Source organism: Filicampus tigris, chromosome 9 (assembly GCF_054856515.1).
Source record: "Filicampus tigris isolate MCC_2025a chromosome 9, RoL_Ftig_1.0, whole genome shotgun sequence".
Taxonomy (NCBI): Eukaryota; Metazoa; Chordata; class Actinopteri; order Syngnathiformes; family Syngnathidae; genus Filicampus; species Filicampus tigris.
In genome coordinates this window covers 21,709,084-21,723,991 of record NC_141225.1, presented here as the reverse complement: position 1 = coordinate 21,723,991, position 14,908 = coordinate 21,709,084, and the positions used below count along the sequence as shown (strand labels likewise).

At 41.1% G+C, this 14,908-nt stretch overlaps 3 protein-coding genes across 7 annotated transcripts in view; 1 reads left to right on the top strand and 2 right to left on the bottom strand.

Annotated features, from left to right (window-relative positions):
• Positions 1 to 593: 593 nt before the first annotated feature.
• trnt1 (tRNA nucleotidyl transferase, CCA-adding, 1) lies at positions 594 to 6,099 on the bottom strand. 3 transcript variants are annotated; one of them, XM_086041166.1, is made up of 9 exons: positions 5,969 to 6,099; positions 5,663 to 5,792; positions 4,863 to 5,056; positions 4,423 to 4,561; positions 4,225 to 4,351; positions 3,894 to 4,087; positions 2,024 to 2,277; positions 1,784 to 1,877; positions 1,658 to 1,683 (listed from the first exon to the last, which is right to left on the bottom strand). In XM_086041166.1, the coding sequence occupies exons 2-9, from the start codon at positions 5,790 to 5,792 to the stop codon at positions 1,673 to 1,675; spliced, it is 1,143 nt and encodes a 380-aa protein (XP_085897292.1). In that variant the 5' UTR covers positions 5,969 to 6,099; the 3' UTR covers positions 1,658 to 1,672. The 3 variants fall into 3 exon arrangements, with proteins under 3 accessions (XP_085897290.1, XP_085897291.1, XP_085897292.1); XM_086041164.1 differs by lacking the exons at positions 1,658 to 1,683; positions 1,784 to 1,877 and adding an exon at positions 594 to 1,339 and having other exon boundaries at positions 5,969 to 6,098; XM_086041165.1 differs by having other exon boundaries at positions 1,403 to 1,877.
• Positions 6,092 to 10,442, top strand: LOC147142531 (PRA1 family protein 3-like). The gene is made up of 3 exons (XM_086041167.1): positions 6,092 to 6,364; positions 7,944 to 8,161; positions 9,122 to 10,442. Exons 1-3 carry the CDS (start codon positions 6,186 to 6,188, stop codon positions 9,295 to 9,297), a joined length of 573 nt encoding a protein of 190 aa, XP_085897293.1. The 5' UTR covers positions 6,092 to 6,185; the 3' UTR covers positions 9,298 to 10,442.
• A 2,010-nt stretch (positions 10,443 to 12,452) lies between these two features.
• Positions 12,453 to 14,908, bottom strand: part of frmd4ba (FERM domain containing 4Ba) — a 35,874-nt gene continuing 33,418 nt past the window's right edge. For all 3 annotated transcript variants that reach the window (XM_086040440.1, XM_086040439.1, XM_086040438.1), the window contains exon 23: positions 12,453 to 13,835. In XM_086040440.1, coding sequence (XP_085896566.1) covers positions 13,724 to 13,835 — 112 coding nt within the window. In that variant the 3' untranslated portion in view covers positions 12,453 to 13,723. The remainder of the gene's footprint in view (positions 13,836 to 14,908) is intronic.

Here is a 14,908-nt window from a genome sequence, read left to right as displayed (position 1 = left end):
TAAGCACCCCAGGTGAGCATAGGCGGCGGATGGACTACGTCCGGTCAGCTCCAAGTGTTGCGTATCTTCAGTGGAAGCAAACCCAAGTGATTGAAGTGGATAACGCATTCATGTTTTATATCGTCTCTATAGGAGCGAGGAGGAGGAGCAAGCCAACTCGACCGTTGACGTCTTTGTGAAGGACTTGCAAAGGATGTTGAACGATGGTGCGTGTTAAATCATCGTTTATTTCTAAATTTTTGCCATGTTGGTGTATAGAAACTCATAATGTAATAAGTTTGCAAGATTTCTTTATGAGAGGATTGAATTATTAGCAAGGCAAACTTAAAATATATCATTAGAGTCTAATACCTATACACGAAGTGTAATAGACTGGAATGACGAGGAATCCATTCAAGTGTGACTTATGAAATAACACTATTGAAATTGCAGTGACAGCACATGACTATATATGCTGCAACAATTTTTACTTTCATTTTGGACAAATTCAGTAACGCTGATACATTCATCTCTGTATCCTCGATGACACATTCTAAATTGCAAACTTAATAAATACATAAAATAAAGTTGGCCAATGAAAATATTTGCATCACTGGGTGGATAGAACATGTTCTTTATAAATGCCAGACTATTTACAGTAAAATTAAATACCTGCGTGTGTTTAATGTAAAGCCCGTGCTGGAACATTTGCGCAAACTGAGGGGAAAAAAATAATTACAACGGTAGGTACTTAAACATTGAAAATAACCAAGGCTTACCATTTATTCCATGAATTGGAAGAAATGGCAGATAGATATGCAAATTAAATGCAACAGCACTAACATATTCTCGGCACTGTGATGTTGATTGCTGCATTGTCCTCCTTTTTATGTCGATGTATAAAAGCCGCCCTGTGGTGTCATTATGAATGAAATTGGATTCATCAAAGGGGGTGCATGTCTCTGGTAATGTTCATTTGCTATATACACCCACACACACACACACACACGTCAAATCAATACTAAGCGCAAGCAGTGCTAATACAGACTTGATTTGAGAGAGTCCAAACTGGTCACAGACGCACACATACGCATGCTTGGCTTTGATACGTGCATCAGGACTTCACGTAACTGAGAAGTTCTTCTTTGTCCATCTGATAATGACTTTTCTTCCAGATGTCACGAAGCTTCTGTAAAGTAGCCCCGATCTCCTTGCCCGTGATGACGCCCATTTTCCTGAGATCATGTCCGCTGATGGGGAAGCGCGGGACAGTCCACGCGCCCAGTTCAGCCAGCAGCTTGTGCTCACCTTGATACTTCAGCAGCTCACACACTTTGCTCTGAGTATCCAGTTCGCGACTCTGGCAAGACAGCGACAGTATTCAATCAATGAAATGCACCCAATGGGATACACGGGAGAATGAGATTTCAACAGCTTCGAGAGGCATATTTCTACCACAATTAAAAGCAGCACATGCTAAATCTCAATACTTCAATTACAGTGCGAACTAAACCTTAGTGGGGTATATCATCAATGAAATAAACTAATTGGCTTTTCGCCAATTTTCTTTTCAATCACTGAATTCTATTCTCCGCAGGAATCCCAAAGTGTTGCAGAAAATCTCACCACTATAATAATACTGTTCACTCATCTCCCTCTGCGCTCCTTTTTCATGCCACGGTGTAGAAAACTGCTACCACACAACTGGAGAAGACACAAACATGAAGGGAAAATAAAAATGTCCTAACTGACGGAGAGGCTTTTGAAAGTTTAACATTGTGACAAAATACTAATAGTGACCAACCGCCAAGGAATTGAAATGGATTATTTGCCCCATGTTTGTGCCAACACCACTTCCCTGACAACTTAGGCGTGATAGTAGCGAGCCACACGAAAGCCTGAAAAATAAGCAGTCAGACAAAGACGTTTATAGCTTAATACTGGCAAAATAAGGCAATACTATGACATAAGCACATAGCCATTTAACATTGAGGCATGAGCATGTTTACGTCTTTGCCGCACAACTTACAAAGACAAAACTTACATCTATAATGAAGTCGGTAAAGGTTTTGAGCCCATCTTGCTCGTCTTCATTCTTGCAGAGATCTTGTCTGTATTTGACCAGAAACAGAGCCAGCGTCTTCTCTTCCTTCGATACCTTCAGTCGAAGGTCCATCCTCTCTACGTCCTCTGAGCAACGGCAGAGAGCTGCTAGGATGGTCATCGGTTTGGGAGAGTGACCTCTGGCATTCTGCCACACCCGCTTCATCTCTTCAACGTTGCCATCGGAAGGTAAACCTGAGGATGGACAGGAAGAAGGGTCATGCTTTCATTTCCTTTGACAAACTCACTGATCCGTTATGTACAGTGAACCTCGGCCATTCGCGATGGCGTAGGGAATGAGCGCTAAGGCGAAGAGCAAAAATAAAAATAAAAAAATAGCACGTAATTGACACCCCCTTAAAAAGTTTAGTATAGACTCAATGCACACAACAGTGACGCATTCGAGAAGCCAGGCTAAACTTCACGCTTCCCGGACAAACAGTATAAAGATGTTAGTCTCCAAGTCTAGATGTATCACTTCAGCATACTTCCTTGACACCAATTACAACTTCCAGTGTTCTGGCGACTTGTTAGAGTGTCTTATACGGCGAACACAAAACTGCAAAAAGGGGAGTTTTTTTTTTTTTTTTTTCCCCCCCAAGAAACAGCGGGGGACAGGTTCCACATAAATATAGAGAACCGAAAAATAGGCCGGGGTTCACGGTATAACAAAACAAAGTGGAAAAACAGTGAGGAAAATGACAATAAATCTCGTGTACAGGGGAAAACAAAATGAAAGACAACAAGTGGATAATTGGATGAGAAGTGACAAAGAACATGTGCAAATCAGACCTTCGACCTCAATTGGCACATTTGTTTGGGCCTTTTAAACATGCGAGACAGACATTTTGAGGTCAATTTGAAGAACTGATGAAAAGTGAGCCTGGGAACAGATTTTATTAAAGTGTGGAGTAAACACAGGTTTCAGGGCCCAAACAGATAATGCACTGAAACCACTTCAGTTGAGGAATGAGAATTGATCCATTGCCCAGTCAGTCCCAACTCTATTATGCTCACAGACTGTGGAGAAACGTTGTGTTCAAATGATTCCTCTGTTTTCTGTTTAAAAGACGCTGCTGTGCAGGTTTCAGGAAGTGCTTTTAAATAATTTTTCTGTCACACAAACAATGTAGTTGCTTTCCGCGGGATACAAAATGAGAGTGGAACTACACTTTTGCATAACACAAATTGACTGTGGACCCATTACTTTAGACTTAATATTTTAATATTGATATAATATTGATTTTTCTTTGATTTTTTTTCAATCACATTCTACCATATTTTTCAGACTGCAAGACGCTCAGGAGTCGCAGCAGTCAAAAAATTCATCATGAATAAGAAAAGAAAAAAAAAACATTCAAGTCACACTGGACTTCTTAAGTCCTATTTTGGGATTTTGGGTGCCAGTCCGAGCTCTAATTTTAATACATACAAGTAGTACACGAGTATACGTCGTAACTCCTTTTAGAGAACAGAAAGTTTTGCAACAAGCACTGAAACACTGAACAGTTGAACATGAAAAGTTGAAAGAAGGTCAAATGAAATTCACCCGTGAAGGGTTAACGGCATTTTAGGTTAATTCTGAAATTTCACCAATTTCCCTAACTTTTTGTGCGCGCTTTTTTAATTTCCTTGCCCCTAAAACAAAACATTTGGACAAGAATAGTTTCAAACAGGTGGCAGGTTAATGATGGTCTCATCTCATTTAAACTGAGAAATTGAATGAGAGCTTTCACTAAAACGTCAAGTGAATCGACGAGAACCACAAATGACCAAATGACAAAAGTGACAGTGTCAACAGTACGTCTCACCTATATTATTTGCCAGCCCCAAGTTGTAAATCAACTCCAGCAGCTGAGCAGCATGGTGGCCAATGACAATCTTTTTCAGCTCCACCCAAATGCGTTCCCCTGAAATGGCTGCCAGCCCACTGCCGTTGGCTCGAATGGCCTCCAGAGTCTCAGGCTCGTGCTCATCGGGCTTCAGAGCCACCTTGCCATAAAACCTGTTGAGAATACGGACAAGTGAAAATAACTTCACAAGTTTCTTTTTTTCCTCCTTATTGTCTTATATAACATGAGTATGAGCAACCCGTTTCCTCTTTTTAGTTTCAATCACCTGAATCAAAGGGAACCAGCCCACCTGAAATAACGCAGTATTCTTAAATAGTCCTCTCGGATTCTTTGCTCTGCACTGCCAACAAAGCGCACTGTTCGGTTGTGGAGGTCATCATATCCCTTGAAATAGTCGTATAATGTGCCATCTAGACCTAGAAACGGACAACAAGTCAACAAAACCAAGACAGTAATGTGGAACTTTCATTCTAAAGCATAAACAGACCTAAAAACATGGAGTTGATTGTAAGGTCTCTTCTCTCAGAATCTTTCTGCCAGTCAGTAGTGAACTCCACTTCAGCATGACGGCCGTCTGTCTCAACATCCACCCGCAGTGTAGTCACCTCAAAATTCTCATTGTGAAGCTATAAAGGTTCAAGAAATTAACATATTGGCATGAGAACCTGAAGTGCTGTGAGAGCATACCAAATGTTGAAGACAAGTGACTGATAAAAGGGCATCTTAAATCAACAAATTTAAAAAAAAAAAAAAAAAGATTAAATTACACACTAACATGAACTACAATTGAATTTGGAGAATGAGTATTCCCTGCCCAAAATGTTTCGTACACGTTTATCAATAAAGCCTAAGTCCTTATGAATACTTCCACCTCCAGTTTTGTCAGGCTATGAATAATTTCATGATCGAATGTGTACGAAGGCTTACTCTTGCTGTAATTGTCCCATGCTTCTCTCCTTTATTGTTGATCATCCTGATCCCCGCAGCTTGGAACATGCGCTTCATCTCATCAGGTGTAGCAGTGGTGGCAAAATCCACATCTTCAGGCTGCTTTCCAGATAACAGGTCCCGTACAGCACCTCCGGCTATTCTCAACTCATACTGGTTCTTTTTAAACATCTCTGACAAGGTCAAACACAGAACATTTTAGACGATACAACCATACATTTATTGCCTATACTGCTTGTGAGGGTGAGCTTCAGTCTAGCCCAGCTGACTGTGAGTGTTTTAGAGATAAACATAAAAATACATAATATGCGGCGTGTATTTTAAGTTATTTTATTAAATATTTTGAAGGTTAGTGAAGGTATAGAGAATAAAGATAAATTAAGGGTTAATTTATATCAAATTCATGCTGTATCACGTAAATGACCATTGGAAGTGGCAGGAGCTCAATAATCAATCTGAAACTGAAAGTTTCATGGGAACATCTGAAGAATTAAGAAAGTTACAGGATTTTATGATGAAAAGAAACCATGTCTTGCGTCACAGCTTTTATTTAGTTTCACTGAAAAACAAAGTACGTTAATTGACATTTGTGAAATTCCAGAATTGAAAACTGTCCATTTTTACTTTTAACCTATTAAAGTGATCTTGGTGTCATTCAAAAGCTTATTTCTATACCCCCCCCCCCCCCCCCCCCGCCCACCTTTTTAAAACTTCGTTAACGAATAGCCCATAATGTGTGACTAAAGAGCCAAACGTCCCATGTCCTGACTGCGTCTAACCTGCCAGTTCGTTGAGACCATCGGTGAACAAAATCTGGAACTCGCTGCTCTTTAGCTGCATGGTGAAAAGACTCTTCCAATAGAAGCACGTCCTACCAGTCACACAAGGTCTCAAAATTCTGCTCCACATCTGCGGGAAGAAAATTACAAAGCGTGTTTAAATGATCTGTTTCGTAGTGACAGCACGTTGGATTGCTGGCGAGTGGCTTTCGGCAGCCACCCGCACCAAACACACTATTTTCACTCAGAACCCTGGAGAAACATACATCGTTGACAAGTGTGCGTATAATCGAGCAAACGTGTCACCTGAATAGAGCATTTAATGTCCCTCGTGCTTAGTAGTTGCCATCACATTTCGGGAATGTAGCTAAAATAGGAAGTTTTGTGGCGTCATGTGATCACTGACCAATAGCAGGGCTTAGGTGGAGGACACGCAACGCGATAATCTCGCGAGAGCAGACCACAGCTTTTTCCGCGAGTTCCCGTTGCCTAGCTGTCAGATTAGTAAAGTGTAAAGTGTGAAATGGCAAAAGTCGAATTGACGCCACTAAGGCCGTGGGATGATTTCTTTCCCGGGTGGGACAGGTTCGCCAAACCGGACACGAAAGATATGGCGAAATGGAATAACAGAGTTGTTAGCAACTTGCTCTACTATCAGACTAATTATCTGGTAATGTCTGTCGGTGTTTTCCTTATTGTCGGGTAAGTAACGTTGCATCTGCTTGATCGTGGAAGCTATCGATTGTCTCACCAATGCATGCCATATTTGTTTATTGTGTAACTCTATATAAGGAAATATATAAATTGAATGTCATGCCAAGTTTTTTGTGATGACAGCCACATGAAACCCATCCAGATATTTTCTTAACTGTCGTCACTTCCTTGACGAGTGAGCTGCTTGAACGCTATCCCAGCTGACTTTGAAAGAAAGACCTCTTCATTGACACAAATAATAATTTAGACTAATAACCATGAAGTACATTTTTTTTAGGTTGAGTCCCTTTTTAGGATTTTCTGACAAAAGTATGTTACAACTACGTTTGAATAAGAAACTGGGTATCAACGTTAACACTTTCAGTAATTGGTGACAAAACAAAATGAAAAATCACATGTTCCAATCCCAGCCAACAGCCAACCAAATACGGACAAAATGCATCCGCATTTATTTGCATAGTCCAGATCCAATACAATGATCGGATGAGCATTAGTCTTTACAAAGATTTACAAAAAGCATACTCAGCTACTGAGGAGATTCTTTGTCCATCTCCAATGAGCTAACAAAAATGTCACGAATGTCTTTCAGAATCACATAAATCTGGTCAACACCACCACCACCAATGAATATATAAATAATAAATGACTGAATCACATTTAACATGTATAACTCCCAGACAATATGAATCAAGCTCTGGTCTCATTATAAATAAATTCATTATTTCAGTCACATAGCCTCTACTCAACGTTATTTATAGAGCACTTTAAAAACAACCATAGCTTCATACAAAATTCCCACTTAAGGACAAGATGCTTTTGGAATGTGAGAAGAAGCCAGAGTATCTGAAGAAAACCCAGCACAAGCACAGAAATTCAAACCTGGACCTCTCAACTGTGAGACAGACAGCATGCTACCATAAAGTATCATATTAGTAAAGTCAGAAATCAAATTTAGCATAGCAACATATTGCACAGTTTGTTTTGCATGCAAGTGCATTTAGGTGTACCTAATTTTGTGCGTGGGTGCATATTTTTCTACAGGACTTTATAAAGCCATCTTCATGATGCCAGCTTGGCGGAAGTCAACGCCGTTGAGACAAAGTCTGGCTCAATATAGCAACGGTCTGTCATGCTGTTTATTGAGACTGTGGTGACGGTGCTTGTTGTGAAGCTTGTGAAGTCATTTATTTAGTCAGCTGTTCATGTAAGCATTTAGTAGAGGTATGAGTGACAGACACAGGGCGCTTATTCACCTACAACACACCGTTCCTGTGTATGGGAGCAAAGAGTTCATCATTGAATATTTGGTCGGTGAGTCAACATTCAGTGGCGTCAGTTGTGAACACCTATTTTGAACTATGACACAGTGACCTTTAATCTCTAATCTTCTTGAAACCTTTTTTTTTCAATTTTAGCAGGTAATCAAATCATGACCACAGTGTACTGGTTGTAGGTTTGTTGTTGTAATGACCCACTCTTACCACTTGGTAACGCTAGCGACCAAATTAAAATCCACTTGTCAGCCAACAGAACTCAGCAGCAGTGTCCTGTCCATGTCCTCCTGCAGGTTGCTGAATCCTCTTGGAATGTTCACTGCCATGGCCGTGGTCTCAGGAGTCTTTCTGTGCTCAGTGTGGGCGGGAGATAACAGAAGCGCCATCAGGAACTTCAAAAGGCACAATCCCACGGCGTTTGTGATTGCTGTCATGGTGGCCAGCTTCATGTTAATATCCGTTCTGGGGAGCGTCACGGTGTTCATGATAGCTATAACTTTACCGCTCATCTGTAAGTTACAAACTGTAATTTTGGATCAGTGTCCCCCCCCCCCCCCAATCTGTATTGAGCCAAGGCACAATTGGATTGAGGAAACAAAAATCTCACAACACACCAACGAATGAAAATTTCACAAAACGTGGATACATTGTTTAAATATACCTTCTGCCATCTAGTGGAAGCACATTTCATTGCTCAGTGTGTCATGATACTTTACTGGCATAGTTGAACAAACAGACACGATTTGGATTAAATAGATAATAATAAATCTTTTTGAACTAATTCAAGTGCAAGTCAACCCCCCCAAAATTCTTTGCAATAACATGTTCTATGTACCTTCACCAGTCTAAACATAGCATTCTGATTAATATTGCGTTTGTGGAATATGGGTTAAGCAGCAAAATCCACACGTTTTTTAGCCATCTCAGGGGGTGGCCATTTTATCACATATGTCGACTGAAAATGACATCACAGTTGCTCAAGACTGAGGTAACAACCAATCATGGCGCACCTGTTTTCTGAAGCTGAGCCATGATTGGTCGTTATCTGCGCCCTGAGCAACTCTGATGTCATTTTCAGTTGAGACCAAGTGGAAAAATGGCCGCCCCCTTAGATGGACAAAAAGGGTAGACTTTACTGCTTAACTCATAGTCAACAAACTCAGTATTAATCAGAATGCCATGTTTAGACTGGTGAAGGTACATCAAGAACATATATTATATTTTTATATTATATTACATATTAAGAAAATTTGGGGGTTCACTTCCACTTCAAGTGGAATTGGCAAATTTTAAAATCGCTCATGTTACAGTGGTCGGGAATCGAGCGTTACCTATTTCTATGCTGGAAGGAAGAAAATATATAGCATTGTAGTAAAACACATAAATCACTTTTGAAAAGGTTATGAACGTGTGCTTTTTTGCCGAAACCAAATCAAGAAGTTAATCCATTTCCAAACTCTGACCCCTTTAGTGATACTGGCCCATTCTTCCTTTCGCCTCCGCAACATGAAGAATAAACTGGAGAAAAAAATTGAGTGTGCTGGCCTCAAAAAATCACCAATGGGCATCTTCTTGGAGTCTCTTGGTCAGCAAGAGGAGAACTTTCAAAAGATCCAGAACTTCCTGGAGGCCAAAATGAAGGAGTGACTGGACTGAGAAAAGGACAACACACTCCTGTTCAACTATTGACCAAAGATCTTGACTCAAGTGTGTCTCTCTGAACCGGTCCCAACGAGTTCCCTTACATTATGAAGAGAAACAAACATTATGCTATACCCACAGGATATTCCACTCCTACCAGACTACTCCCTAAATCTAAAATCTGTCTTGTATTACTCAGACGTCAGCCCTGGCAATTTTCCTTCAAGTGACGCTTTACAAGGCACAGAAAATGCGCTCGGGACACATCCTCGCCAAGGTGCTCTAAAGACGGTATTGTTTCAAGTATTTGTAACCCCACATCAAATTTGCCTTAGTTCTCATGTGAATAGAGAGTAGCCAAGATCAGATTATTTGCAATAAAAGAGAAAGTACCTTCTTTGCTTGGAGCCATGATGAATAGAATACATGGGTTACATCACTATGTCAATGTTTAAAAGTGAAAACTTCAAAAGGGTCTGAGGTCTTAAGCCAAATCCATCTGCACTTCTGAGTCTTTCATCTTAACAGGGCCCTCTGGGTGACTGATTAGCTTGTCTGATGCTAATCGATGGGCTGCTCCACATTATAGCACCGAGCACAGTCAGTGTGTGAATTCTTATAATCCATCTCCAAATATCAGTGGAGCACAGTGTCAGCTTGAATTCCTCCATCACTAAGGAGGAGCAGAAAGGCAAAGTTAGAGTGACACTGATAGTGCAAAGTGTTTGGAAAGGTTACATCCTCATTTATATTCAAAATGAGTTTGGCATACATTATTGAATATTGGGGCAACCGTATATGTTGTATCTTCCTTTCACACTCAAAAATGACTTTTATTTTTAATTGGTTCACCAAACGTAAAAAAAAAAAGAAAATGCTGCAAGCCATTTTACTTATTAAGAAGACACAATTTCTTGACTGAGTTTTTTTTTCCATTCATGCTTTGTGTAATAAATTCATAGCTGTCAAGTCTTTTTTTTACTTGCAGTGGACCTACAGAAAAGAAAAAAAACATTTCAACAAAAATGTACGCAGTGTCTTGCAGGGGTCATTATTAACAATTCAAACTACAAGTAAGCAGTTTTAGTATGATAAATTTTGTACATGCAAAAACAAGTCAACAGTTAAAAACAATAAAACATATTGCAATACTTACCTTGGATGAGTGTTTATTTCAGGAATTTGCTTTGAATTCTTTAGTTATTTTTATTACTATGTTCCTCGTGAGCATATCACAAATAGTCAATGCAGGCCCACTAGTCGAAACATGACATTCTGATTAATATTGTGTTTGTGGAATATGCATTAAGCAGTAAAATCCACCCATTTTTGTCCCTCTCAGGTGGTAGCCATTTTGTTACTTGCTGTTGGCTAAAAATGACATCACAGTTGCTCAGGGCTCAGATAACAACCAATCATGGTTCAGCTTCAGAGAACAGGTGAGCCATGATTGGTCATTACCTGAGCCCTGAGCAACTGTGATGTCATTTTCAGTCAACAGAAGTGGCAAAATGGCTGCCCCCTGAGATGACTAAGAATGAGTGGCTTTTGGTGATTAACATATTCCACAAATGCAATATTGATCAGAATGCCGTGTTTAGACAATTGGAGGCGAATAGAACATAGGATTAGAAATACATTTTTGAGTTGACTTCTCTTTAAGACTATATTATTGAGGGTTAAAAAAAAAAAAAAACCTGAACCTTGAACCATCCCAGTTGAGGGTCGTTCATGAATGTGAATTTTGGGTTCAAGGATACACCGGGATGTTTTAAGAAATGAACGATAGTTGAAATGGTCTTGCAGGTGGGGCAACGGCAACCACCAACTGCTGTAGCTCTTCAGTACGTCATCCTCCATATTGTGCAACTTGTGAGGCGCTGCTGGCAATGAGCTCAAGTAAAATCATGTCTCAAAGACAGTACAGTGCAGGCTCTTGTTCTCCTTCCTACAGCTGCTCCCGTTCCTCGCAGCACGTGCACAAACAACAGGTGCCCTCATACACGGCAGTGCAAGACAGTACTGCGCTGCACAATCTCTGACTTTGAAACAAAATGTCAACGGATGCTCCAGACCCTCAACAGGGTCCCGCAGTATATAAAATGGATTTTTGTTGAGTTCCAGCTTGGAAGTAGTTGAAATCATCCTAAAACCTTGGACGTGTTTCGATTGTGCCACCTTTTACATGGATTGTTTGCGATGTGACAGATGAGGGGAAGCACATAAGAGGGCCTTGTTTATGTAGCTGAGTGTCAGCTGGAGCAGCCCACCAGTGTCTGTGTGCAGCTGGTATGAATCAGTCGAGGCCCAGAGACAGCTGGATGCCAAACACTATCCCTGTCACTGCCTCTGGGTAAAGCCAGGGAGCCGAGATTGTGCGAGACCTCCCTTGCGCTCCGTCGAGAAGCATAACACTCGGGGGCACTACAAGCAAGTCAAGCTGCTGAACTGTGTCAACCAATTCGCACTTGTCGCGGTCGAAAACCTGTTTGGGAGTGAAATGAGGTGAAAGGTTAGAATGAGAATGGGGGAGGCCCTACACATGTGGATAGCAGATTTCTGCCTAAAGGGAGGGTTTGGTTCAATAAGCACTAGTTTGACAGTCACTTTGAGGACAGAAGCAGAGGTGGTTAATGCCCAAAGTGGGTGTGGTGAGTTTTAAAGACTGGTTTGGTGGGTTTAGTGCTGAAGAACACAAAGAAACCAACCTGGCAAAACAGCAGTGTGACAAGAACACACCACAAAAAAATCAAAACACGGCTTTTGCACGACAGCAGAAAGGAAGACCTTTTGTACAAATGATCTTTGCTTCTAATTGTAGCGGGTTGTTCATTCACAACGGCAGGTTCGAATCACTGAAGCATTACGGCTCGATTTGTGAAAGACTAATTTCCTTTCTCAAAAGCTAAAGAATGCGGTTTCACAGGTCCTCAGAGTAAAACAAGTACAAAAGGGTTAAAGCGAATATAGTGAGCACATCCTTTTGCGTGTGGCACCACTAATTGTACAGTTTCCAAGCCCATTTAATTAACTGAACTGGATGAACAGACATTCAATTAGCTAATTTAATGGATTTTACGTTTAATCCTGCATTCCTGCTCCATTCGACTGGATTGGATTTGTTTTTGTGGGTCCCTGCATCCCATCAACCAATCAATGAATTCAAACAAAATGGGATTTGTTTTATTCAAACAAGTGAAATTATACAAAATCCTAAGAACCAGCTTAACAAAATCTTTTGCCATATATTACATGCTTTTCAAATTCACAAGATGCTCTACAAAACAACCAGTGTATTAACAATAAAAACATTCTCTTGAGAGAAATCAGGAGCACCAGTCCATGAGTTCCAGCATGGATGTAAAAGAGACTTTTTTTGTTTGTTAGTTTCTTCTCTTCAAAGTCCAATATTTGGGTAGTAGTGTGGCAGTAACCTTTGTTAATTAAAGTGGAATTCAACCCCCTAATTTTCTTTTCTTGATGTCATATGCGCCTCCATTAGTTTAAACACGCCATTCTGATTACAATTGCACTTGTGGAATATGAGTTAAGAAACAAAAAACACCCGTTTTTGTCCATCTTGGGCCATTTTGTCACTTGCTGTCGACTGAAAATGACTTCACAGCTGCTCAGGTAACAACCAATCACGGCTCATCTGTTTTCTGAAGCCAGTGACAAAATGGCCACCCCCTGAAGGATAAAAACAGGTGGATTTTGCTGCTTAATCCATATTCCACAAGTACAATATTAATCATCATATTGTCAAGTTTAGACTAGTGTGGCTGCATAGAACATATTATTGTCAAGACAATTTTCGGGCTGAATTCCCCTTTAAGGGTCTTTAAGGGTCTCGGGAGTAATACTGGTGTTAAACAAAAACACAGATATGCGACTCAGTTGTATTTTACAGTAAAGTAAGACAAAGGTCACACAGACTGAATACAAATGAACATAGAAAGCAGTGTGGCGGTTAAAAGCATTCAGAAATAAAAGTACATTATTCGGTGGCTGCCAAGTGCTCCAGGAAAGCCATCTTTGTCCGGTTCACTCCTAATGTGCTCCTTCATTTTTTGATCAGGTTATATCAATCCCTGTCTGGTCCTTCATGGTTATGTTCACACGTTTAGGCAAGTGGCAGGAGACGATGCGATAAAAGTTGTTCATGGCGGCTCCGTATGGCCTTCAGAGACACAAGTCTGCAAAAGTTTCAATCTCTTCAGAGCAAAACTGCGTCCTTAAAAAGTCTGCGGTCCACAGCGGCTCTGAGTACAGTAACAGTGCACAAGCGCCGTCCCTGCAAGCACAAGGCCCGTTTGGCTTTTGTGTGTAAATTCCTTCATTCTTTGGATCTCCTCGCTCAGGAAAACAGGTAAGTGCAGTCGAAGGCACGGGGACAATTTCGCCAAGCGAAAAGTTATTGAGTGACAGGCAGCTAAACGATTGTTCCTGGTTCTGAGTCTTCGTGCCAGTGTATCCGATCCTGTGGGTCCATGCTTGTTTGCGATTGGTTGCTGATACCCATTTGGTTAACGTCCATGTAGGATCTGAAATTAAAATATATGTATACATATAAAAAAAAACACAATCAGACTGGAGCAGCTATTTGTGCAACTGAGGAGCCTCTTTCACACGTGCACAGCAAACCGGAAAATATTTTTATCATCTCATTATCATCCACAAACGTCCCCCAGACGTTACTCGTCACTGAAGTTGGTCCAAATGCAACTGACCCCCAAAAAATCATTGCATGCTACATGTGTGAAAGGGTCCATCCGCATTTGAGTCTCCATTCATTGTCAACACATCGAGCAATCAGTGCTGGACTTTATCGCCACTCTGTAAGTTCCAGTCATAGTACACTTGAGATGACTCGACTCGTGGTCAAACATTCCCACGTAGCAAAAAAAACAAACAAAAAAAACAGCAAATAGCGCAAGACACACACACAGTAATGAAATCCAACAATGCTCAGGGGCCACATTTTCCCTCTGCCACTTGAGTGCTCCCTCACCACAAAAACACACCCAGAAAACTGAATGAGAAATGAGCAAAGGATTAAATGAAAGGTCTTGGGAGCATTCTGCCAATCAGGTCACCTGACCCTGATATTCATTTGGACTTAAGTTCACATCATTGTTTCACATCCTTTATCTAGCGACTTTTATTATTGGGAAAGGGGGTCAAATCTCCCGGTCAGTAGTTTGGGTGCACCTCTCTAAAAGCCTCACAGGGGCTACAACTCCGCCACTTACACTGAAGGTGAAATCTGCACGTGTGGGCAAAAGGGTGAATGGCAGCACGTGAGCAGGGGCCGGGGGGTCGGGGGGGGGGGGGGGGGGGACCTCTGCAAAAAAAGCACACCGCAGAGGAATGTGGCCGCCGTATGACAATACATCAATTACAGGAGGAAGTAGGGCATGTTGTGTGACAAAGCCATGCAATTACCTAATCGTGCATGACACTGAGCAGTCAGTCAAACATCTCAGTTGCAAAGTTCACTTCAAAACACTGACAACAAGCTAACTAACGACAGCCGAGAAAGCAGCAAAGGCACAAGCTATGGCCACGGCTCTCTTCTTACTTACTATGAGCTACCTTTAGCAAGGAGCACCTTACT